This window comes from Micropterus salmoides, unplaced genomic scaffold (assembly GCF_014851395.1).
Source record: "Micropterus salmoides isolate LMB-PRFRI ecotype aquatic unplaced genomic scaffold, ASM1485139v1 Ms_hic_scaffold_13, whole genome shotgun sequence".
NCBI lineage: Eukaryota > Metazoa > Chordata > Actinopteri > Centrarchiformes > Centrarchidae > Micropterus > Micropterus salmoides.
This window is the reverse complement of record NW_024040374.1, coordinates 21,669,680-21,693,537: the sequence shown is the minus strand read 5'-3', so window position 1 is coordinate 21,693,537 and position 23,858 is coordinate 21,669,680. Positions and strand designations below refer to the sequence as shown.

The window sequence follows — 23,858 nt, the reverse complement described above, 5'->3', positions numbered from 1 at the left end:
GATTTCTAGAACTTGCTTTCGGTCCTCATTAAAATGCCAGCCCAATTCAGACTCCCTCATGAATTTCAAATAAGCATTTTTCCCTTGAATAAAACATTTCATACTGAGGGACGTTGCTAGATTTTGTTGAAATCTTTGCTAGTTCATTCTTCCCTCTTCAGTCCCTGCCGAGCTCGGCTTAGTTTTTTTTTTTTTTCTTCCAGCACATCTTCAGTTATTTTAAAGAAGTCGTCCGGACAGTTTTAACATCCTGAGTCTGTTTAAAGCCATTTGATCAGCAAATGTTTAATGTATTTGAGTTATTGAATTAACACATTCAAGATCTGTCTCAACAATAAACAACAAATAACTACACTGCATTTCAGAAGATTCAATATCTTATCCAACATTTGAATAGAAGTGTGGTGTGTGAAGTGTGCCTAAACGTTATAATATGATGAGGAGGAAATTGTTCAAAAAACATTGCTTCAGTTCTCAGCAGATTACAATGACCTGCTGACTCTGCAGGTTGACAGTTGTTGCCAGAGGTGCCAGTCTTCCCTTCTTGTACTGAACAAAGTGATCAGCAGGCTAAACCCCTCCAAAAAGTCTGTGTAGAGTTTTATTGTGACTCTAGTTGTGTCTCTGCTTTTCTAGGCCAAACAGGGTGCCGTGCCACCAGAGGAGCAGGGACCCAGTATCAAGAATCTGGATTTTTGGTCCAAACTCATCACACTTATTGTCTCCATTATTGAGGAGGACAAGAATTCCTACACTCCCTGCCTCAACCAGTATGTTTCTCTACTCTTTGTATATGCCCCTTTCATCTATGTATTCTCTTCGTTTCAATTTTACACTATTTAGCCTATGTCTTCTCCACCATTTCTCTTAGTACTCTAAAAGTACATGCTGTTATCTGCTGGCTCAATTTCATATACTTTCTCTCTCTAAGTGCATATACCGTAAGTCTTTCTCCGTCTCTCCTCCATCAAGATTTCCCCAGGAACTCAACGTGGGTAAAATCAGTGCTGAAGTCATGTGGAACCTGTTTGCTCAGGATATGAAGTATGCAATGGAGGGTGAGTGCAAGTCAGCGATAGACTGAGCCTTTCAGCTGACAGTCAAAGCACTGCAGACTCGTTAGCTAAATGGAACCGCTAACTGTGATTTTGTGGTTCAAACGCATATTGGCATTAATGACCAAATACACGCAGACACAAAACACTGTATGAAGAAGTTTAGCTGTATCTCATAATGATTTTTAGAGAGTTGAACTCTCCTTTTATTATAAAAATATGGTAGGAGAACTAGGTTGTTTTAATTGCATTCATCAATTTGGATGAAACGCGGTAGGAATGTTTCAAATAGAGGATCAGTAGCAAGCGAACATCCTAAAATGTGTTAGCCTGACCAGCTGAAGGTATTGGATGACTTTAATAAGCATGTGTATTACATTTCATTAAATTACTCTTAATGGAGCTCCTCATCTATTAAACTATGTACTGACGATGAATGTTGAAATGCTCATTGTCATCTATTGAACCATCACATCAAGTGCAGTATCGTTCTTCTAAATGTCCATGTACACTGACCAAGTTTGGTTTTGACAAATGAAACACTGTTATGGGGGGAAATATATACATATATATATATATTCGAAATTATGCAAAGCCTGAAAAGTCATCCAACATGATTGGTTAATATTTGATTTCTTTAATGAATGAGTGTGATTGGTTCTGTTTTTATAATGGTCTTTAGCTAGGTTATGACAACTACATAAAACGCGATTGTGAGATGAAACCATTAATTATACTCTATCCATTAGGTTCCTGTGAATGTGAGTTTGACTCTGGGTCAGTGCTTCTGTATGCAAAGTAAATCTGTTGTAATTGTGGGTGGACGTAGCTTAAAAACCAGGAGAGATATTTGCTTTTTTAGTCAATATGCATTTTTTCACTTTATTCTTTCTCTCAGAACACGAAAAAAATCGATTGTGCAAGAGTGCAGATTACATGAACCTCCACTTCAAGGTCAAGTGGCTGTACAACGAGTACTGTAAAGACCTGCCCTTCTTCAAGAGCAGGGTGCCCGAATATCCTGCGTGAGTAGCAACTTGGCCCATCACTGTTTTGCAACATCAGAACAGAAAATAAAAATAAGGCAAAAAAAATCCTCGTCTTGTGTAATTCTGGGCTCCTAGTTTGTAATTACAAACATCTTTTCTGCTCTCCACAGGTGGTTTGAGCCATTTGTCATTCAGTGGCTGGACGAAAACGAGGAAGTGTCTCGGGACTTTCTGCATGGCGCTTTGGAGAGAGACAAAAAAGATGGGGTAACACTTTCCAGCTCTCCTTCTCCTTATCTCCCCTTCACTCCCCTGGAAATGCTGAGTCGCTGTTGTTGTTCAAGCAGAATTACTGTAATCCATCCATTGTACTTCCTCTGTCACACTAAAAGTTATCAGCCACAAGTTTCACTGTCCCTCCCGCTCTGCCTTCCACACTTCCCCCCTGTCTCTCCTGCACTCTTCAAAGGCAACTAAAACAGCAGCAAGAACACAAAAGCACAAACATGAACTCAAAGCAGAAAGTGTGTTTGGGCTAAAAGGATGTTTCAGTCAATGTGCTTCAAAGTAGAAAGCGAGGAATCATGGTTGAGACCTGTATGTACTCACGGAGGAGGATAACTCTATGACAACAGGATAGTGTGAATTAATTCCAGAGTTAGGAAAGCTGTCCTCAAGCTTCATTACCCAGACTCCTCGGAGGAGCACATACGCACTCACCTCTAGCCAATTAGGGACCAGCTGCCACTTCCAAGGAGACAGACAGGATGGCAGTATGGCTGTAAAGGGTCTGAGGTTCTGTACACGTGGTGAAAGATATCAAAGGTCCAGTTTAATATAGCATCTAATGATCCGTCTATATGGTCTTACGTGCCCAGAGGTGACATCTTCCTTGAATCACAGCTTCACAGCTACTGACCCCTAATCACATTTTTCACATTATTTTCTTCCCAGTTTTTAATCTTCTCACACACATTTTCTGCCCTACAGTTCCAGGTCACATCAGAACACGCTTTGTTCTCCTGCTCGGTGGTGGACGTCTTTTCCCAGCTCAACCAGAGCTTTGAGATCATCAGGAAGCTAGAGTGCCCGGATCCACAGATCGTAGGACATTATATGAAGCGGTTTGCTAAGGTAGATTCAGTAAACTTTCTTTTTGCAGTCAAATCACACTGTCTACACCCTGTATACAACAAATGAGTCTTTAAAAGTCGAGTTTAATTCAGGTGACAAAATAATTTTTCACTTCAGAAACTGAACTACAATTAACCCCGCAATGATTGATGACCTGTTGCTCTTCCATGTTTCTCTCTCCAGACCATCAGTAATGTACTTCTGTCCTACGCTGATATCATCTCCAAGTTGTTTGCTAACTATGTCACCATGGAGAAAGTGGTAAGTGGTCGAAGACTTGATGAACCCATATGGATTTTCTTAGAAGAGACGGTCAGTTCTACAAAAAAAATGTTTTAAACAATGCATATTAGTTTCAAATTAATACTGTTGTTTTTTACTTGCTCGTAAACTTGTTAATTATGGCTATAATCCACACTATGTTTTTATTTTAAAATGGAGTTTTAAAACGAAAACGATCTTCTTCCACACCAGCGTTATAGCTGCATATCAGAATTGATCTTAGTCTATATTAAAACAACCGAAATGCACATCTAGTGACCATTCACTTACGCTGGGCATGCGTGTGCCATTGTAAAGAGAAAGCAGATTGTTTACTCCGTAGTTGAAGAAGATTCGAAAGAAGAGAGTAGCCTACTACTACAGACGAAAGAAGAATACCAATGGCGAATAAGCACACCAGAGAGGTTTTTTGCATGGACCAAGGTGGAATCCAAAGCGACTGTGGCTGCAGAAAACTGGGAATCATTTTCACTTGTCCACACTAATATGCTACCCTGGAGTTTTAAAACGAAAACGGGGTCTGCAGCGTTTTCGAACTTCTCTGTTTTAGGTGTTCGGATTTGTTGTTTTAGTCAGGACAGGAGGGAATTGGGACATTTTCACTTAGGGGTGTACTCGCTTTTGTTGTCAGCGGTTTAGACATTAATGGCTGTGCGGTGTGTTATTTTGAGGGGACAGCAAATTTACACTGTTATACAAGCTGTACACTCACTACTTTACATTGTAGCAAAGTGTCATTTCTTTCAGTGCTGTCATATATATATATATATTTACGGCTGTTGTGAGAATGATTTCTTTGTGTCCTACACCAACAAATATGCTGATCCATTTGTAAATGTTTTGGTGAGCTCTGATTGTTTCAAACAGACATCTTTCTGTCCTAAGCCCTGCATCCTGATCAACAACATCCAGCAGCTGAGAGTTCAGCTGGAGAAGATGTTTGAAGCCATGGGTGGAAAAGATGTGAGTGATTCTCTTTATCTGTCCCCTCTCGAATTCCAACTCCCAACCGGTATTGTTCACTAGCTTAGTTTTGTGTGCGCACGTTAGTATTTGGTCACAGTGGCCATGTTCAAATAATGTTTCCGTGTATGTACTTTAGCTGTGTGTGGAGGCCAGCGATATCCTGAAAGATCTGCAGGTTAAGCTCAACAATGTCATGGACGATCTCAGCAGGGTCTTTTCTGTCAGGTAGAAACACACTCATTCACCCATAAGTCTGACATTATTGCGATGTGTAACTAGAGAGACTGCAGACTTCACTAAACACTTTTCCTCTGTAGTTTCCAACCTCATATAGAGGAGAATGTGAAGCAGATGGGAGACATCTTGGCTCAGGTGAAGGGAACCTCAAATGTGGGAAATGCCAGCAGCGTGGCACAGGATGCTGACAACGTCCTGCAACCCATCATGGAGTTCCTGGACAGCAAGTGAGGCAGTCTAGAAACATTTTAGTGGAGTCTAAAAGGGATGGTTCAGCTTTCAGGCCAATTCATTATTTTACCTTCTTACCTGGGGTTTGACAAAATCATGGGTGCCTGTTTTTGTCTCTGAAGGTATGTTGAATTGTCTAGTTATCATAGTTTAGGTCAATGTGTAGATGTGTGTGAGGTTAAGTTGCACCTCAGGAGTAGTTTGATCAGTAATCCATACACAGATGTTTAACATTTTTATACATAACAAAGGTTAAGAAAGGCATCTATGAGTTTGTTTGACTCTTGGTGAATAAATAATTTTGTGCTTTTCTGCGAAGCCCCTTTTTTTGTTCAATCTCCTGTTCTTTTTCATCCATTTCTTTCTTCAGAAAAACAGTGTTTGCTTCCTTGTACTGCTGATTACTCATCTCCCCTTCCTTTCTCCTGTCTCCCCCTCCCGCCAGCCTGACGTTGTTTGCTAAGATCTGTGAGAAGACTGTGCTGAAACGTGTGTTGAAGGAGCTGTGGAAGCTGGTGATGAACACCATGGAGAAGACCATCGTTCTGCCGCCACTCACAGACCAAACGGTGAGAGCGCTCACAGCCCACGATTGCACGTGCGGAGGCCTACGTACAAATAGACACAATAATAATGCTAAGCGACACACATACACATCACTAGGTAAGCATAAAGTTTTCTAGACATACAGATATTTGAAATGTTCTGATGATGACCACATCAATAAGGCAGACAGCAGCAAAATGATGAACAAAACATGTAACACACATACACCCACAAATTCACACACCTCCGACTGCCAATGCAGCATCAAAAGAAAAAGGAGGAGGAGGTGGAGAATAAGGAAGTGGAATACAAAGGCAGACATTTTGTGTGTGTTGTGATTCAAGATGGCACTCTTATAAACAGAAGAAGATTAATCTGCTTTTGCATCACATCTACATGGCATCCTTATCGACTTCTTAACCCCTACACACATTATATTTAACACCACCCCCCGGTGCCTTCATTTATCCAAACAATCAAGATGAAACCCTTAAAAAAATAGGGGGGGAAGGAGTGCACCATATCATTCTAACACCAGCTCATGGCTGCTCTCCAGCATGTCAGCCAACAACTATTTGGAGAGATTCCCGATTTATGAGTAACTCACAACAGAGTGGCAGAACATTTTTGCCCAAAGGATCTGGCCCACTTCCAAAAAGAATCATACATTTTGGAAAGCAGCCTCTTGTTTTCTTTTGTTTTGGATATATGTGTTCCTATTTGTGTTTGGTTATTAACTAAAGAGCCTCATATCACTGTTAATATGGTGATAATTCATCTCTGGTTACCGTGTACAGTGCTAGCCAGTATCAACACTACTGGTTCAGCCTCAGTAGCCATAGCTCTGCAGTTAGCCCCTGTTTAATTGGGTTTATCCAATCAAAACAAAAAAGATAGGAGCAAAAATAGGAGAGTGTGAGCAGTGAATGTGTGCAATGCCACATGATCATCTCTAGAATCACTATTTTTCATTTGAAATTGCTGTTAAAAGCTAAAACACGTATTTGCTATGTATTGAGAAATGTCATAGTAGTAAAGTTACTTATTCACTGGCCCCTCTCACTTTTCCACCTGTACTTAGTTCAGGCTTTAGACAGAAATCAATTGGTACACATCCCTCCAGCCATGGGGCCCAAACTTGTGATTTTGTTTTGTTTTTTTATTGATGTGGGGCTCTTTGCAGCTTAACTGACCCTTCTCTCTGGTTGTTGTTGTTGTGATTACTATTACATCCTGCTCCCACCGCTCTCCCTCCACAGATGATTGTAAGTACAGCACTCCTGCGTGTGTGTCTGTCTGTCCGTCCACGGTGGTTGGTTCTCTGCTATATGTGGCTGCGATCTTCCCCTGTTTTTTACCCCACATCAGACCCTCTCCTTCTCACAGTCTCATCTCTCAGATCTGTCCCATCTCTCTTTCATTTCTTCTTTTTTTCCTTCTGTTCTTATGTTGTTATTCTTCTGTTCTCTTCTTCTTCTTCTTCTCTTTTCTCTCCTCCAACACTGTCTCTCTTTTGAGAAGACAGTAGCATGGTGCATTCCTGACTGGTTCTTATAGGTCCCACACCCCCTCAACAATCTCCACCAATCAATGCTCCCCTCTTCTGCTGTCTCTTTGTCCTGAACACTCTCCTCAAACAGGAAGTGGTACTCCTCTCTTGCGCCTGGTGTTGTTTCTTCTCATGCATTGTGTCCTTATACTGGGACTCTGGTGGGGTGACTCCGATCTCTCGGTGGCTTGGTATCTGGTGTCCTGCCCCACTTCCAGACCCCCCCACCCCAACCCCTACCTTTTCACCTGTTTGAACTGTGTCCTGCCCCCCCCCCCCTCCCCCCCACCGCCCACTGTGGGTTTGTTGCTTGCATCTGATCTATTTCAACACTGCAGTCTTCTCTCAGTATACTGTACAACACTGTACTGTACTGTATGTCTCTGCAGACCTGTCATGTTGGTCTGTCCTGGTTTGATTTCATGTTCTGTTGTTACTAAGATGATTGTAATGCTGGTATTATGTCACTGGTCCTGATGCACAGAACGGCTTTTCTTAAAAGATGTTACTGGTTTGAACTGATGTTGGTCAAAAGGGGTGCATTCAATGTGCTATGCAAAAAACAACTCTCTTAATTTCATAAAGATCTACTGTATGTGATGACTTTTACATTGTGAACTATGAACCTTAATAACCAGTGTCATAATTGAGTCCTACAGAATATAATGAAGCATCTAGTTTCACATAATACCTTTTAGAAATGTCTATTCTGATCCATGGTGTACTTGATAGTATACAGGCAAAAAATTGTAGTGTCATCACAGATAGTGATGTGGGTTTTTTTTCTTCTAATGAACAGAATTGATGTGTGTTTCTCAGTCCATGTAATTGGCTGCGCTTGTTTATTGTTAGTGTAACCAGTGGTGGAGGAAGTATTCAGTTCCTTTACTTAAGTAAAAGAAGCGATACCACACTGCAAGAATAATCCATTACAAGTAAAATTCCTGTTCTAAAAATGGTGCTTATCTTAAGTAAAATTATCAGTAAAAATTTACTTAAAGTATCAAAAGTAAAGTACTGTACTAACTACTGTCGGACAGTTAACTCTATACAATATAGATATATATCACAACAAATTTCAAAATGATCATATAGTAATTCCACCAGTGAGAGCAACAGTTATGAATTCTGACCTTTTGTTTCTGATTTTTTGAGGTTTATCTTTTAAAATTTTAAGGGAATAGTTTGACATTTTAGGAAATTCACTTATTTGCTTTCTTATCATGAGTTACAGAAGAAGATTGATACCACTCTCACTCTCGTACGTCAAGTATGGAGCCGTTCGTTGGTTATTTTAGCTTAGGCTGGAAGTGGTGGAAAACAGCAGCCCGGCTCACTCCAAAGTTCAAACCAACTGACAAATTCGCTAATTAGCATGTTATATCTCGTTTGTTTAATTGACACAAAGATGTAAATGTTAAATTGACAATTGGTAAACTATGTTTTCTTTGTTTTGTGGTAAGGCACACAATATGTTGTTAATTTTGGAGGGTAAGCTAATTGGCCAACTGAAAGGAGGTGACATATCTGGCAGTGTCACACAATCTTTTCATTTTTTTTCATTTTAACAAAGCAACATATACACTTCTGATTGCGTATTGTCATGTAGCCAATGAGAGTGAAGTCAGACTGCAGGGACTGGCCACTGCTTGAAGTATTAACCACATGCTCTCTTTCCAGGGGAGGCTGAAGAGTGCTTCTCACAGTGATGTAAGAACTAAACCCCTTTAGATCAATGTGTCTTGTCTCTCTCCTCTATGTCTTATCTCCGTGTCTCCGTCTCTCTCCCTCAGCTCGCCAGTCAAACAAAGCAGTGGAAATATTGATTTTTCACTTTTGTTTTTACACAACATTCCTCTGTAGTGCTGTTTATATGCTGTGGATATCCCACTATGAAATGCTGTAGCAGTAGATGCCTGCACTCCCTTCCTCACCACAGGTCATACGCTCTAATCAACATGCAAACATTTGCAGCTCAAATGCACCACAAACCATAAGTTGAGGAGTTCAGTCGATACTTTATTTCACTTGGGTTTGAAATTGGGTAAAAAATTGCTATCTACATCGCTGCAACACAGAAGTAAAAATAGGGTGTGGTTCAGCTGGAAGTACCAATGCAAGTCCAAGTGACAGAGCTTCATGAGGCAAAGCTGCGAGCGAGTGATGGTTGGCACTCTGACTTGTGGTCTGCTCATAGGGTCAGAATATTTATTTTCCTCACTGCCGCCCTTGCAACAAAAGGCACATGTATGTCTACCTTATTTTTCATCAGTTTAACATAGTGTAGGAGTGGAGGGTGGCTGGATTACTCTCACATGAACCTGTCTCAGGCACTGTTTACCTGCACAGCTTAAATGATTAGACACATCACAGTTTAAAGAGTGCACTAAAGAGTGCACCCTATTGTACATTTTCTAATATAACAAATCTGTTATGCGCAGAAACTCATGTATGTGTTTGGTTTCATTTTATGGCATTCTTGTGATGATGTTTATAAGATTATTAAAGCTTCAATAGGTTCTAGCCCCACACAGTATGTAATAAAAGCATATTTCATGTCTAGGGCTGTAACCAAAGATTGGATTTAAAGGTGCAGTCAGCAGCAGTTAGAAATATGATGATGTATTCTCTTACCAGAGTATGCATTAAGCTGGACTTCCAGTAAATACCTGCGTACACCACAGTGCAACTGCATAGCTGCTACGTGTGTGTAATGTGTGAACCTGCACGTGTGTGTTTATGAGTGCATGAGTATGTCTTCTTTCTCTTGCCCTCACTACGAGCTGAGCCACTTTCCCTTCTCTTCGTACTGAAATGTGTGTGTGTGTGTGTGTGTGTGTGTGTGTGTGTGTGTGTGTGTGTGTGGATTTGTGCAGCAGAGCCGAGTGTAATGTTTTGGAATGGATAAAACACAGATAAGTGTGATAACAGCACTTGAAGGAAAAAGTACCTTGACATCTGTAAAGCGGCTTAGAGTGACTGTTTATGAATGTGTGTGTCAGAAACGTCGCTGTCCTCTGTGTGACACTAAGCCGTTTACTGCTTCCCTGCATTGTCATGATAATAACACGACTCTTCTCTCTCCTTCTGTCTTTCTCTATCTTCCTCTCTTTCTGTCTCTTCCAGGGCACTCAGCTCATCTTTAATGCTGCCAAGGAGCTGGGACAGCTGTCCAAGCTCAAGGTGCAATATGTTTTTACACCATTGTGTTCTGGGCCTGGGATCAGTGCTTCAGATTAAGACTAATTGCTTAGAAAATATGACACTGGACCTATTAATGGACCGTCATTTTGGTCTGTGCTTCTATTGTTGTCCTTTTCAGGAGCACATGGTTCGTGAGGAGGCCAAAGCACTCACACCTAAGCAGTGCGCTGTGATAGAACTGGCCCTGGACACCATCAAGGTAACAGACTTTCACTGTTAGGAGCAACATTAAACGTTGACAATTTACCAGTATGACAGTGAAAATTACAGTAAATTACAGTATATGCTTTGGTTATACAAGTCAAATTTGCATTTTAGATGTGGTCTACAAGGACGTGGTGTATAATAGCCCAACTTGTAAGACATTGGGCTTTCTTTTTGTCATTAAAGAGAGATTTATTAATTTAAGTTATAGAAAACTCAATTTAGAATCACCGTTCTTTCATATATATATATATGTGTGTGTGTGTGTGTGTAGGAATACAAGTGATAGACTTGGCGAAACATTTATTGAAAAACATTTAAAAATACTACTAAAAATAAAATCATTGATGACTGTGGAATCGAGACGTGTAAGTGAATGTTTGCCACTTGCACCTATTTTTCAAGTCAAGACCAAACAAGCTTAAAACCCAGAGATTGGACCAGAAAGTAAAAAAAAAATAGGTAAAGAAAGCAATTAACAGTTATTAATTGTGAATAAGACAAGTTAAAAAGTGGACATTTAAATCAAAAAGCATCTCTTTTACCAACACAAACTCCACATAAGGATAAAAAACAACAGTAAAGGTTTATGTGCAGAAGCCCATGAGACCACACAAGAATCAGATTATGTCGGGTGAAAACAGTCACCATAAGAAAGGCTGATTGTTAGCGCACCAACTAATGCTCACCAGTTGCTAATGTTGTCCAGTACACTATAGCCTACTATAGTTGTAACATTATGGCTTTCTACATTTCTTCACCAACTAACACAACCCATTTAACTATCCTTTGTACCCCGGTATTGTGTCAAAGTTTTGATTTTATCCTGCAAGAAATGATGTAAGGGTACAAAGTAAATGTGGAGCCTAGCCTAACTTTATAGTGATGCAAATCAGGGGAAGCCAGGTATCGTTGCTTCGTAACCTTCAATTTAGACTTAATGTTGTTTTACCAATATTCAAGTACATAGCTTCTCCACCTCTCAGTCACTGTAACTTACGTGACCCACATGATATACAATAATGCAACAAAAAGGTGACAACAACACAGAGAAAGACCCATCTGCTAACATCACAGTAAAGTTAATTACTACGGTCTAACTGTTATAAAGTGTGCCAACAATCTAATTTATAATATTATATATATATATATGAAGTCTAGTTCACTAACTGTTTCGTTATCATCCAATACATGTAAGTTAGCTGTGCTATCATTGCTGAGCCTCCGGTGAAATAAGCAAATAATGTTAGTTACCGAAAAGCAGCTAGCCTAGCTAACACTGATGTATCATGTCGGCTAAATGCAGTCAGTGTAACGTTGTCATGTAACGAGCATGGATTAGTCAACCTCAAGCTGATAAAAATATTGCTGTAACTTTGCAGTTTACCTGAGTTTTCAGCATGTTATTGTGTCAATATGCCTGCTCGCTGTGCTAAATGAAAGGTACGGAGCTGGTGTTGATCTGCCTCTGAGCCGGGAACGTTGAAGTAACAAGAGTCTGAGCATGTCTGGAGAAAAGCCACAGCCGCATGCCGGTGTTTCCACGTTTATTGCAGGGTCTCTGTATGAAAGCAGTTGTGTTTCGGATTATGCTCGCTCATGAGTTTAAGCCGAGCACGTGCACGAGCACACACCTGGTTGCAGTCTTCAATTCAACCAAAGATGTCAGCACGCATGACAGCACGCACTTTGTTTGGTAGTGTGAACACTGAATGATTGGAGTGAAAGTTTTAGTTTTGTTATTAGGGGTCCAAACCCGAAGTGGGCTGGGAACCCGCGAATGCAAGGCATCGCGGTTCCCAGTACCAGCAAAGCAGCTGGGAACACTATTGTTTTCGTTCTCAATTTTATTTTTTATTTAATTATTATTATTTTTTTATTTTTATTCTTCCGTGCATAAAACTCATACTGCGGCCTAGATGGTAACTGCTAGGGACGCGAAACTCCTAGGGTAGGTCCAGTTCACTGCACGTGACTCAGGCGCAAAAATCCGCACACTTCTACCTCTAGGGGGCGCTATAAGCAAGGTCAACGCATTTGAGCTTGGAACTCCCACCTACGAAGGCAGATATCAAAAACCTTATATTCATGCGTTCGGGGGATCAAGCTGAATCTTGTGGTATAGGCCCCGCCCATTTTCGCCTGACTCTTTTTTCACTACATCGCAAAAACTGAAAAACCTATTTTAATTAACTACTCCGAAGCTGCAAGTCCGATCGACACTAAACTTGGCACGGATAATCTCTGGACCAAGCTGATGAAAGTTTGTAGAGGAAATTTTGATCCGACAAAAAATGTCGCAATTATGTGCTAGCAAACGTTTGCAAAAAACGCTACTAACAGGAAATGATGTCATATCTTCGCTTTGGAATGGCTGATCGACACCAAATTTGGAGCAAATTTAAATCTTATACAGATAATAAATAGTCCCACTAGACGTAATATCAAAAATCCTAACAAATCTACTCTTATTGACCTGTTTTCAACACACACGCCTCATAGATATTCAGATGTAGATGTGTTTGTTAATGATTTAAGTGATCACTGTGTTATTACAGCAGTGAGAAATACCAAGCTCCCTAAGACTAAACCTAGAATAATCTTTAAACAAAATTTGAGGCACTTCTGTGAGCAAGCATTTTTGCATGATTTATCTTACCTTGTCTGGGACTGAATTGCACTTATTGAAAATGTGGAGCTAGCTTGGAATTTTTTTTATGATGGTTTTATTAGAATTGTGGACAAGCATTCTCCCTTCCAGAGGTTAAGAGTAAAGGGACGGGATAACGCATGGTTTACCCTGCAGCAGGCTAATCTTCTTTGGCAGAGAAACCAAGCCTGGGCTAAAGCCAGGCACTCTGGGACAGATTCAGACTGGCTCCGTTTTAGACAGCTGCGCAATTTCTGCACCTTTTTTCTTAAAAAGGTGCCACAGAAAACCTAAACAATCCCCGGAAATTCTGGAAAGCACTGAAATCAGTTGGCACTTTAAATTCTCATTATTAATTACCTCCATGTATTATCAATGACAAAGCTGTCATATCAGAAAAGTCTGCAATGCTGGAGTGTTTTAATAAGCACTTTGTGGAAGCTGGTTCCTTGTTTTAGCGCCAGCTCCTTGCAAGTAATTCAACCGTGACAAACTGCTTAAATTCTTCAGGACTGCCCCCGAAATCTATGGCGAGTAAAGAGGCCGAACGCCTTCCTCTGTCGCACATGTGCAGACAGATCTCATTGCTTTGGACCCCAGTAAATCTCCTGGTCCTGATAGTCTAGAGCCTTATTTTTTGCAAATAGCTGCTGATTTTATTGCTAAACCATTTTCAATCATTTTCAACATCACTCTGGTCAACAATGAGATTCCAATAATTTGGAAATCAGCCTATGTAAACCCTCTTTTAAAGGGAGGTGATTCCTCACTTTTGGATAATTATAGACTGATTTCCAAGTTACCAGTTTTAGCTAAAGTTTTAGAAACACTGGTTGGTGATCAGTTAAAGGACTATTTGGTTTCCAACATATTTTGTCTGACTTACAGTCTGGGATTTGAAGGCAGCACAGTACTACTACTACAATGAAGGTCATTAATGATATTATTGAACCAATGTACTGCAAGAACACCTGTGTAGCTCTTTTTATAGATTTATCAAAAGCATTTCATAGAGATGATCGTTGCATTTTACTGGAAATGCTACGGTCATTGGTTTTTCTGACCATACTGTCGACTGGACCAACTATTTGGCAGACAGAACTCAGTGTGTTTATTTTGACAACCTCAAATCAACGGCACTGAATGTATCTAGTGGTGTACCGCAAGGATCAGTCTTGGGTCCAATTGTATTTACTATTTATATTAATAACTTGGGTCAAGACATCCCACAGGCTCATTTCCATTTTTATGCTGTTGATACAGTTATTTATTGTAAGGCTGCTACTTTATATCAAGCTTTTTCTTATTTACAATCTGCTTTTAACATTTTTCAGGTACAACTGTATCAGCTTAAGCCAGTTTTGAATGTTGAGGAAACTAAGATTATAATTTTTTCTAAATTTCAAAGTCTCTGGACAGTCTTCCAAGTATTTTTACAATAAATGGTGAGCAGATCAAACAACTCCAATTGTACAAATATTTGGGTATATTAATTGATGATCAGCTCTCTTTTAAATTGCACATTGATAAACTAGTACAAAAGCTCAAACTAAAAATAGGATTTTATTTTAGAAACAGAGCCTGTTTTTCATGGAAAACCAGGAGGAGACTGTGTGTGCTTGGTGTTCGTATTTGTAACTGTCAATATGCTGCTATTTTCTATCTATCTTGAGAAAGAGGTTTTAAATCTCAATGAGATTATCTGGTTAAATAAAGGTTAAATAAAAAATAAAACATCTTCAAACCATACCACTAGTGGCCGCTGAAAACTACATATTACCCCTTTATGTGATGAATCATTTGGTCTATAAAACATATGAAAACAGTGAAAAATGCCCATAATAATCTCCTAGAGCCCAAGGTGAAGTTATAAAATGTCCAAAACCCAAGAATATTTAATTTACTGTAATGTAAGAGAAGGAAAATCAGCTAATTCCCACATTGGGAAGTAAGTTAACAGCTGGCCTCTGTTTTGTCTATGTGTATGTTAGCAATATTTCCATGCTGGTGGTGTCGGTCTGAAGAAGACTTTCCTGGAGAAGAGTCCTGACCTCCAGTCTCTCCACTACGCCCTGTCTCTCTACACGCAGGCTACGGACAAACTCATTAGGACCTTTGTCCAGTCACAGAACGCACAAGGTAACCAAATGGTCTTTACTCTCTGTGACACTCTTCCCTTTCTCTGACTTTTGATTCTCTTTATTTCCAGTATTGAAAGTTCATTTCTAATGTTACTTAATTCTCTTTTTGAGATCATTGTATCCATGTTTGTTTGTTTTTTGCTTTACTCTCTCTGAGAATGTTGATGTTAGGGTTTCCTAAATGCTGAGCTCTATATCTTGAAAATACCTCACATGCTTTGTAGAGCATGAAGTAGCTGTAGCCGCACAATATTTTCTCTCTACTCTGAAATGCTGAGTCTCCTGGTAGCCAGCCTCTGGAAACACAGAGATTATTTTTTACATGATCTGACAGCTATTTACAATGAAAAAAATAAATATCCACCCCCTCTTTTCTCTCGCTCTTTGATTCTGCTGCTCAGCCTCTATCCCACCGTCAGATGGCTACATAGCAGTCATCATCTCTGTGGAAGCGCTGATGCTGACACATTGTCCCTGAGCACCGCTGATAGGAATGCCATTTTAGTGGATGATAGTTAATTAGCAAAATGTCGCATGGTTCTTGGAGCATACATAAGTACATTTTACAGCAGTAGTTCTGTGTGGGCACAGCAGATCAGAAGGATTTTTAAAAAGGGCTGATATGATAAAAATCAGGATCTCTCCCATCTTTAGGGACAAGACTCATACATGTTGGTCTGTTTTGCTACTTTGTAATTCTTAAATTCAACCTCTGCAAACCTCATATTTCTACGTGTTTTTCCTTTCTCTGTCTACTCCCTCCTTCTGTCCCGTCTGTGGGCCAGTGTTCGGCGGGAAGGGGGTGAGGTTCACCACTAGTGAGGATGTTTACCCAGACAAGGGTATGTGGCACTCAGGCTCAGGGCCTGAGACATCCAGGACTACCAGAAATCCTACAGACCAAAGCCCAACTCCCTCCACCTTCCACCCTACACCCCCCATGTGCATCCTGAAACTCCCCTGCCTGCTCAAAGTCATCCCAACAGATAAATGCAATGTTCAGATTGAACATACTTCCTGTCTTTTTTCTCTCTATCTCTGCATATTTGCACACACACATATTGTACGTGCCCACCACAACAACGAGAACATAGACGTTATGCATTCATGCATGTAATGTACACACTGATGTCTGTATGTCCCGAACTGCGCTGAATACATACGCCATAGACTGTATGTATGAGCAGAAACTAAAGCATGACATCAGACAAATAGAAGAGAAATGCATTAAAGTGCAGAGGAATCCTGATCCAGCATGATGACACCGTGAGAGGCCCGAGGGCTGTGTGTGTGTGTGTGTGTGGGTGTGTGTGGGTGTGTGTGGGTGTGCACGCGTGGGCTGAGACTGTCCTTAGGGTTGTTGAAGCAGAAGCACAGTGTTTCAGTATACTGTTTGTCTTCAGCGAGAAAAACAGAGTAAATCCTTTTCCCCCACATTATCACCCCTCCCACTGTGTTTGAAATGAAAGACGCTGATGAAGAAAACTGGGATTATTGTGAAGATGATGATGGCTGTTGGCTCATTTTGTCTGGGAGGGCTCCCTGTCCTTGCCTGCTCTATCATCGCACACAAACATGGACAGAGGCGGACACATACAAACACACACACACACACACACACAGCTCCCACGTGCAGCATGGCCCTCCCTACAGCAATGATGAGAAAGGGTGCCCAACTCATCCCCCCTCCACAGATTGAGCCAATCAGAAACAGTCTCACAGGTCAGGTGGTCTGATTTCTGTCACTTTAGGTTAGTTTTTAAAAGATCTGACTCTTGCTCACAAACACTGACGCAGGATGATGCAGGAGCTGTATGCATTCAGCTAACTCAGTGTTTGTGCACTGACTTCGCTTCACTGTCTCAATACAATTGATGCTGTACAAACTCCGGCACCCTGACAGTCCTCTCAGATAAATGGAGTCCTCTCATGTAAAATGGTTAAGGTTCCAGAGAGACTATATATCACATAACTGCTATTTTCCTATGGGCAGAAGCCAAGGAGGAAAGTATGGAAGCAAAGATATAATAACTAGAAATTTTCAAAGTAAAACATTTAATTACTATCCACTCAGTGTTATTTAAATGTCAACAGTAAGTTTTCAGTAGTGAAAAACTTTCACAATTATGTATCTAGTTGCTTATGAAATTCAAATTCTTATGGTCTTTCTTTCCTTCCACAGTGGAGGTATATATAGAAAACAAAAAATCTTTAGCCTTCCCGCCAGCTGCTAGATGACCTTACCTGTAACGAGGATGCAAATTAACTTCCCGCCAAGCAGATTTCACTGGATAGTTCTTCCAAACATATTAGAGTAGACGATTAGAGCAGGATGACTGAACGAAAGCTCAGTGGAATTTATTCTTATGAACTCAACTGCTGCTGATCCGTAATGGCTCTTACATGCTGCGGGCTGTGAGCTGCATTATTTGCTATTGAAACCATCAACCGTCATTTGTGAATATGCCGTGAGCTCGGGTGATGCTTTGGCACGGTCACAGTACAAGTTATGAGATTTAACGGCTATTCTGGTAAAAATTTGCAATATGGTACCAAATTTGCACCTCTGATTGCAGTGTTGATTGAAGAAGAAAAGCCTGCGTTATCATGGCAACATCTCCCTGCCTCCTAGCCAGCAAAGTTTCTTTCTCATCTTTCATGGACGTCCTCCACAGAGTAGACAAGGCCAGATGGATGACTGCTGTTCTCTTTGGTCCTATTGGCAGCGAGACCAACAATCCCATAATGCTCCCTGGAGAGATGTAGAGAGCTGCATGCCAGGAACACTCTGCCGTCTAACTCCCACAGACACCTTGTTTAGTGGGCAGCTGATTGAAAACACACACACACACAGGCTGCTGGTCGTCGCCACAAAGATACCGTTGACGGAGTGAGGACACTAATTAAAACATTGAAAATGAATGTCCATCTGTCACCGTATCCTTCTGGAATTGTATATGGATCTCAACCACTTGTTCACATGCAGCCCAAAACCAGATTTGTCCGCCATCTCCCTCCCAGACAAAAGAAGTGAAGCCTGAATGGAGCCATCACTGTCATCTTTACCCTAAAATAGTCTTATAGCTACAAGTATGGAGCCAAAGACCCCAAGACCTGAACTTGGGCCCAGGTCCAGAGTTGTTATCTTGGATGAGGGGCTCAAATCCATTTGGTAAGAAACCTCTGACTTTAACCATTTGCAATCCTTGATATCTTAATTAGAATATTTTAAGTAAAATTTGACTCCCAATCACAAATCATCAATTTGGTTTTACAACCTGTGCAACAGTCCTTGGACTTTCATTTTCTCTTTGGAAATGCAGTAATGTCCAATTTAGATAAAACAGCAATAGTTAATTTACACAATCACATAATTCACTGCCTCTTTACACAGTACAGCTTTATTCAGGGAGTTGGGTCATCAGTAGTGCCATCCGTCACAGACGGATCTGAGCAGCTGAACTGCTTCTCTCTCCGTAAGCTCCTTCCTCTTTCTCGTCCCTCCTCTTACCATGCTTGGGTAAAAGTCTTTACCAAGGAATGGGTGTGTCCACCTGTCTCGATCCATCTGAGCATGTCCTGACCCGATCTACGTCGGGGGGGAAACACTGTCAGTTGACCTTCTCCAGCTTCTCTCCTGTCTTCTTCTCTGCCTCTTACTAATCACCATGCATCCTAACAGACGCCTTGCTCTATGAGTGGGCACAAATTACTGTCCTCACTGGATCCAAATTATTACCTCTCAATTGCTGAATCTCTACAAAGGCTGTTCAGTCAGTCCTAATGATAATGCAGATACAGATATTTCTGGTCAGTAGGTACAAAAATATTAATAAATATAAACATATTTTTGTACCTAATGATAGAGTTGTTGTGAGATGCTTTACTGCATTTCAGAGAATGACAGTGCTACCTATATTAAAACACTTACGCCCACTCATAGCAGCTTTGTCTGACTGTCCACTTCCAGACCACAACATATGCACATGCAGATCTCTATGCCTTATTTGAAGTCCTCCTGTTACATAGTGATTAGTTTAGCATTAAGATGTGTTTGCCTTGTGTGATATCCAAAAGGTTAGAGCCAGATCCATTTCAATCTTCAGTTTATAAAATTGAAATAGAATTGGTCTGTAACCTTTCACAAGGAGGGGGAGAATTTGGAACAGAGTGCACAGTGGTTTGTGTGAGTGTTTGGTCTGCGATAGGAGCATGGAGGAGTCCAATGTTTTCAAATTCAAAGGCATTAACGTGCCCCTCACTCTCTGTCTGTCCTGTCAGGTGCTGGGGTGGACGATGCCGTGGGAGAGGTGTCCATCCATGTGGAGATTTTCACTCACCCAAACACCGGAGAGCACAAGGTCACAGTGAAAGGTAATGGAAAGGTTTTCTTTCTTGTTTTCTCCTGTGGAAATCAAGCCACGGATCAATAAGCAGGAGAGTTTATTCTTGACACTCGAAATAGTTCAAACTCGATCCACTGATGAGGAGCATGTGATGAGGTTGAAAGCTGTAGAAAAAGCTAGCATGTAGACCTTGATTTGGGTGTCAAACGATCAGTCAGACAAACTAGTCACCACCCAGCTTTAATCATTTTTTGAATATTTTCATGAAGAGAAAGCTCAGTGAATATTATTTTCTACCTTTAAAGACAGTTACTACTACTACTTTTCAAAACCTACAAAAAGTACTCATCCCCCTTTGATAATGTCAAGTTTTATTTGATCAAAGTAGATTTAATGTGGCTTCTTTTTTGACACTGATCAACAGAAAAAGACAAAGTGATCTGCATTCATTACCAATATAAAATGTTTGCCTAAGTCTTCACCTTCAATACATCACACCTAAGTCATCACTGGAGCAGCCAGTTGGTTTTAGAAGTCAAATAGTTAGTTAAATGGTGATCGGCTTTTCAGCTGCCAAAGACAAATATGACTTTGTAATGAAATAAAATCCCAACTCTCCCCCTTTCACTATCTTAACAGGGAACTGAATAAGAGACATGATGGAGAGCCAGTATTTTCTTGTTCTGAATTTTCTCTTCACTCACACTTTTTTTTCCCTTTTCACACATTTTCTCCACATGAATCTTTCTCTCTGTCTCTCTCTCACCCACAACTTCCCACTGTCTGTCCTTTCACTTCCTCTCTCTCCATCTCTCTCTCTCTCAGTGGTGGCTGCCAATGACCTGAGGTGGCAGACACAGGGAATATTCCGGCCATTTGTGGAGGTCTACATCATCGGCCCTCACCTCAGCGACAAGAAGAGAAAGTACGCCACCAAGTCGAAGAACAACAGCTGGGCTCCAAAATACAATGAAACCTTTACTTTGTGAGTTTGATGACGATTGGTTGTTTTATTATAAGGCTGTAAATAATGACAGAAGAGGTAGTTGTTAACTCCTCTATCCTCCCCACTGCAGCACCCTGAGTAACGAGGTGGGCCCTGAATGCTATGAGCTGCAGGTGTGTGTGAAGGACTACTGTTTCGCGCGGGAGGACCGCACCGTGGGTATGGCCGTCCTGCAGCTGAAGGACATGGCCTCCAAAGGCAGCGTCGCCTGCTGGCTGCCTCTGGGTAAACGCATCCACATGGACGAGACGGGCCTCACCGTCCTGCGAATCCTCTCCCAACGCAACAACGACGACGTCGCCAAAGAGTTCGTCAAGCTCAAGTCTGACCAGCGCTCTGCAGAGGAGGGCCGCAGCTAAGAGACATGACAGAATTGAAAACGATCCGTCTGAAGCTCGATCAGACATCGCCACCTACTGCCCTGGCTCTGCTGAGCCACTGCTAGCCACTGCCCTGATGATCCAGTGTTGTAAAAGCACAGATACGACAACAGTCACCACACATCCAGTGCTGTAAATACATTCATTTCAGTGGGAAAAGACATAGTGCTAAACAAGTCATCACTAATTGTATTCAAAAAGCACCAATGTCTTTATTGTTGCAGAAATGATCAGCCATCCTTTTGATGAACAATGCATAGAGTTTAATTATAGAGCATATATCCTCTATCCGTAGAGGTGAGTCATACCATTCCACTCCACATACACACACACACACACACACACACACACACACACACACACACACACACACACCTCGGTTGACTGGTTAAGGTGAAAGAAATACCTTGTAGCCTTTTAATATTTTCCATTTCTTTTCTCAGCCTCTTACCCCTCATGCTTTCCAGTTCCTCTCGCCCCTTGTCTGTCTGTGCACCCGCACAGGGAAGGGACCGCAAGTGCCGACACATAATCTCTGAAATATGCCAAGACCAGCCATGAGCACAACAGGACCAATTGTCCAACTGACCTATTAACAACAACAAAACGGCTATACGGCCTCAAACATTCCAGGTTTCGGGTAGGGACATGGCATATTGGGAACAAAGCACTATTTAGTTATGATAGTATTAATATTTATTTACTGCTTTCTGCCAAATTATATTTATATTTAAATCATTCTATATATATCATAATCTATAATATATGAAGGACATATGCAGGATTATTCAATGGACGTTCGGTACTTGAAAGATTGCCTTTGTCTGTCTTTATGTCCGTCTACCCTGTAACAGAGCACACTGCCTGACACCCTCAATGCCTTCTGTCTTGTTGACCCTCGTACAGTGTGTCTGTCTCCTATACAGCGACTGTATAAAGAGATTAATCTGATGAAAACACGCCTTCAAGCACTGTGATTCATCAGACTATATGTGTGTGTGAGAATGATCGTGTCCAAGTGTGAATGTATAATCAACGTTTGAGCATGTGTGAGTGTTTTGTAAGATGTTCTCATGTTGACCTCATGTAGCCGCCCGTGTTGCCTGTTACCTGCAAATGTAATCACAGGAAGCCATCACAAGCAAAGAGCATCACAGGTGTTCATATTTTTTACTTTAAAGAGGATGCGTCTTCCATCTTATGATGGATATTTCTGTCTTTTTTGTCTTACTGTAAACATTCCGCAGCTAGACAGCCCAATAATGGATGTGCAAGAGGTGCATGATAAAAGGATGAACACTTGACTGCCACCTCCTCTTCTTAAAAAACAACAACATGCCAAATCAAAACCTGCATGTAAGAGGATGATAAAAACTTGTCCTCAAGATCCTATTTTGCAAAAGCAACATCGTCTGAGGTAATATATCTACGTGGGTTACAATAACACACACCCTGCACCTCAGGGAGAGCACAAATCACTAATGATCTACCACCCGTGATCCCTAATGATCCGGTTGCAGATGCAGTAACCCTGATCCCTGGTAGCGAGAAGTCAGACCGCTACAAAAGGGATGCAGATCCAGACCACACCAGGTCTGGCGCTGACGTTTAAAAGAGGACCTACAGTTTAGAGATGTAGTATGAAGATTTAGAAGCACAGGGTCTTTAATGCACCAATAATTACACATTTATACTCTGATCTGAATTACACACCAAGATGTCAAATCATCATACTTACATTTATTTCTTTAATCTAGAGTCAATTTCATATGAAAAAAAATGTTCTGAATAGTCTATTGACTGCCCAGCATGTCTCCTAATTCAATTTTTATTTTCATGAATGCCCATTTTGTTAAAAAGATTAAGCGGTTCTAGAATATGTGTGTATGTAACAAAAAAGGCATCCAGGGCGAGGAAATGTCCAAGTTCAATAATGACAGGATGTTCTGTTTTTTCTATTTCTGCCTCTTTTTTAAGTTGCCTCTGCTGAAGGCCTCTACCAGACTACCGCTTGATCGTACATTACAAATTGAACCGACCCCCTCTTATGAATAAGGTGTAAGAACTGAACTCTATGCATCTAATCTATAAAAATATTCGTAGATGAGTCATTTTTGAAGCAGTCTTATAATGTTTACATTGTGGATTATTTTTCTTATTATATCAGCACAAGTGTTTGTCTGATATGTTGTAAAATGCTATCTCTATTATAAAGGGCCAAACACCCCAGCTGTAGTAGAGCTGATTAGCGATTGAAAGTTGTTTGTACAGCTTTTCATCAATCTGGACAATAATCTGGAGGGGAAAGCTCGATTGTTGTTTGGTTTGGGCATTGTAAATAGCTCGGATGTAACAAACACATGTCAGACTATGTGAAGTGAAGTTTGCTGCTCTTTTGTAGACTTGAATTTTTAGCTCTGGGAGATTGGGCAGTTGGGTATTATGTGTGTGTGGATGCCCAATCTGGATATGTAGCTATTATTGAAATATATGGGAAGGCCGTGTACACACTGGAGATGAATAACAAGCAATTTGCACAAATCTAATCATTTAATGGGCTTGAGAGCCAATTCATTTTACACTGACATTATATACCATTATATAGACTATATAAAGGAAACCCATTAACTAAACAAAATTGAAACATGTGTCACTCTTTGGTGTGTACAAGGTCTGTTATTCAAGGAGACATCTGCACAGACTTTTAATAACTTTGAATAAAAGGTTCACAACTGTCACATAGCTGGAAATGCCACGAAAACAAATCTTTATTTATTGCTGTTGACAATGATACTTTAGTAATTCCTCCTCCTTCAGAGGCTCAGTTTGCGTGTTGGGGTATCGGACTGGCATGCAGAACAGGGATGCACACAGAAGTGAAGGACAAGGATAAATGTAGAAGCACAATGAAAGCACACAGACACAAAGCGGGCAGACA

The 23,858-nt window shown here is 40.8% G+C and overlaps 1 protein-coding gene across 6 annotated transcripts in view; it reads left to right on the top strand.

The window, feature by feature from the left end:
* The window catches only part of unc13a (unc-13 homolog A (C. elegans)), a 49,983-nt gene extending 26,302 nt beyond the window's left edge, over positions 1-23,681 (top strand). Inside the window, exons 26-44 of one of the 6 annotated variants that reach the window (XM_038716194.1) lie at positions 637-770; positions 973-1,058; positions 1,954-2,080; positions 2,215-2,311; positions 3,035-3,178; positions 3,362-3,439; positions 4,346-4,423; positions 4,563-4,651; positions 4,744-4,890; positions 5,340-5,463; positions 6,700-6,705; positions 8,670-8,699; positions 10,116-10,172; positions 10,312-10,392; positions 15,039-15,186; positions 15,974-16,030; positions 19,470-19,562; positions 20,360-20,519; positions 20,611-23,681. In XM_038716194.1, the coding sequence (XP_038572122.1) occupies positions 637-770; positions 973-1,058; positions 1,954-2,080; positions 2,215-2,311; positions 3,035-3,178; positions 3,362-3,439; positions 4,346-4,423; positions 4,563-4,651; positions 4,744-4,890; positions 5,340-5,463; positions 6,700-6,705; positions 8,670-8,699; positions 10,116-10,172; positions 10,312-10,392; positions 15,039-15,186; positions 15,974-16,030; positions 19,470-19,562; positions 20,360-20,519; positions 20,611-20,899 (2,025 nt within the window). In that variant the 3' untranslated portion in view covers positions 20,900-23,681. The remainder of the gene's footprint in view (positions 1-636; positions 771-972; positions 1,059-1,953; positions 2,081-2,214; positions 2,312-3,034; positions 3,179-3,361; positions 3,440-4,345; positions 4,424-4,562; positions 4,652-4,743; positions 4,891-5,339; positions 5,464-6,699; positions 6,706-8,669; positions 8,700-10,115; positions 10,173-10,311; positions 10,393-15,038; positions 15,187-15,973; positions 16,031-19,469; positions 19,563-20,359; positions 20,520-20,610) is intronic. The other 5 variants (XM_038716195.1, XM_038716197.1, XM_038716196.1 and 2 more) reach the window with 5 other exon arrangements.
* Positions 23,682-23,858: the final 177 nt, after the last annotated feature.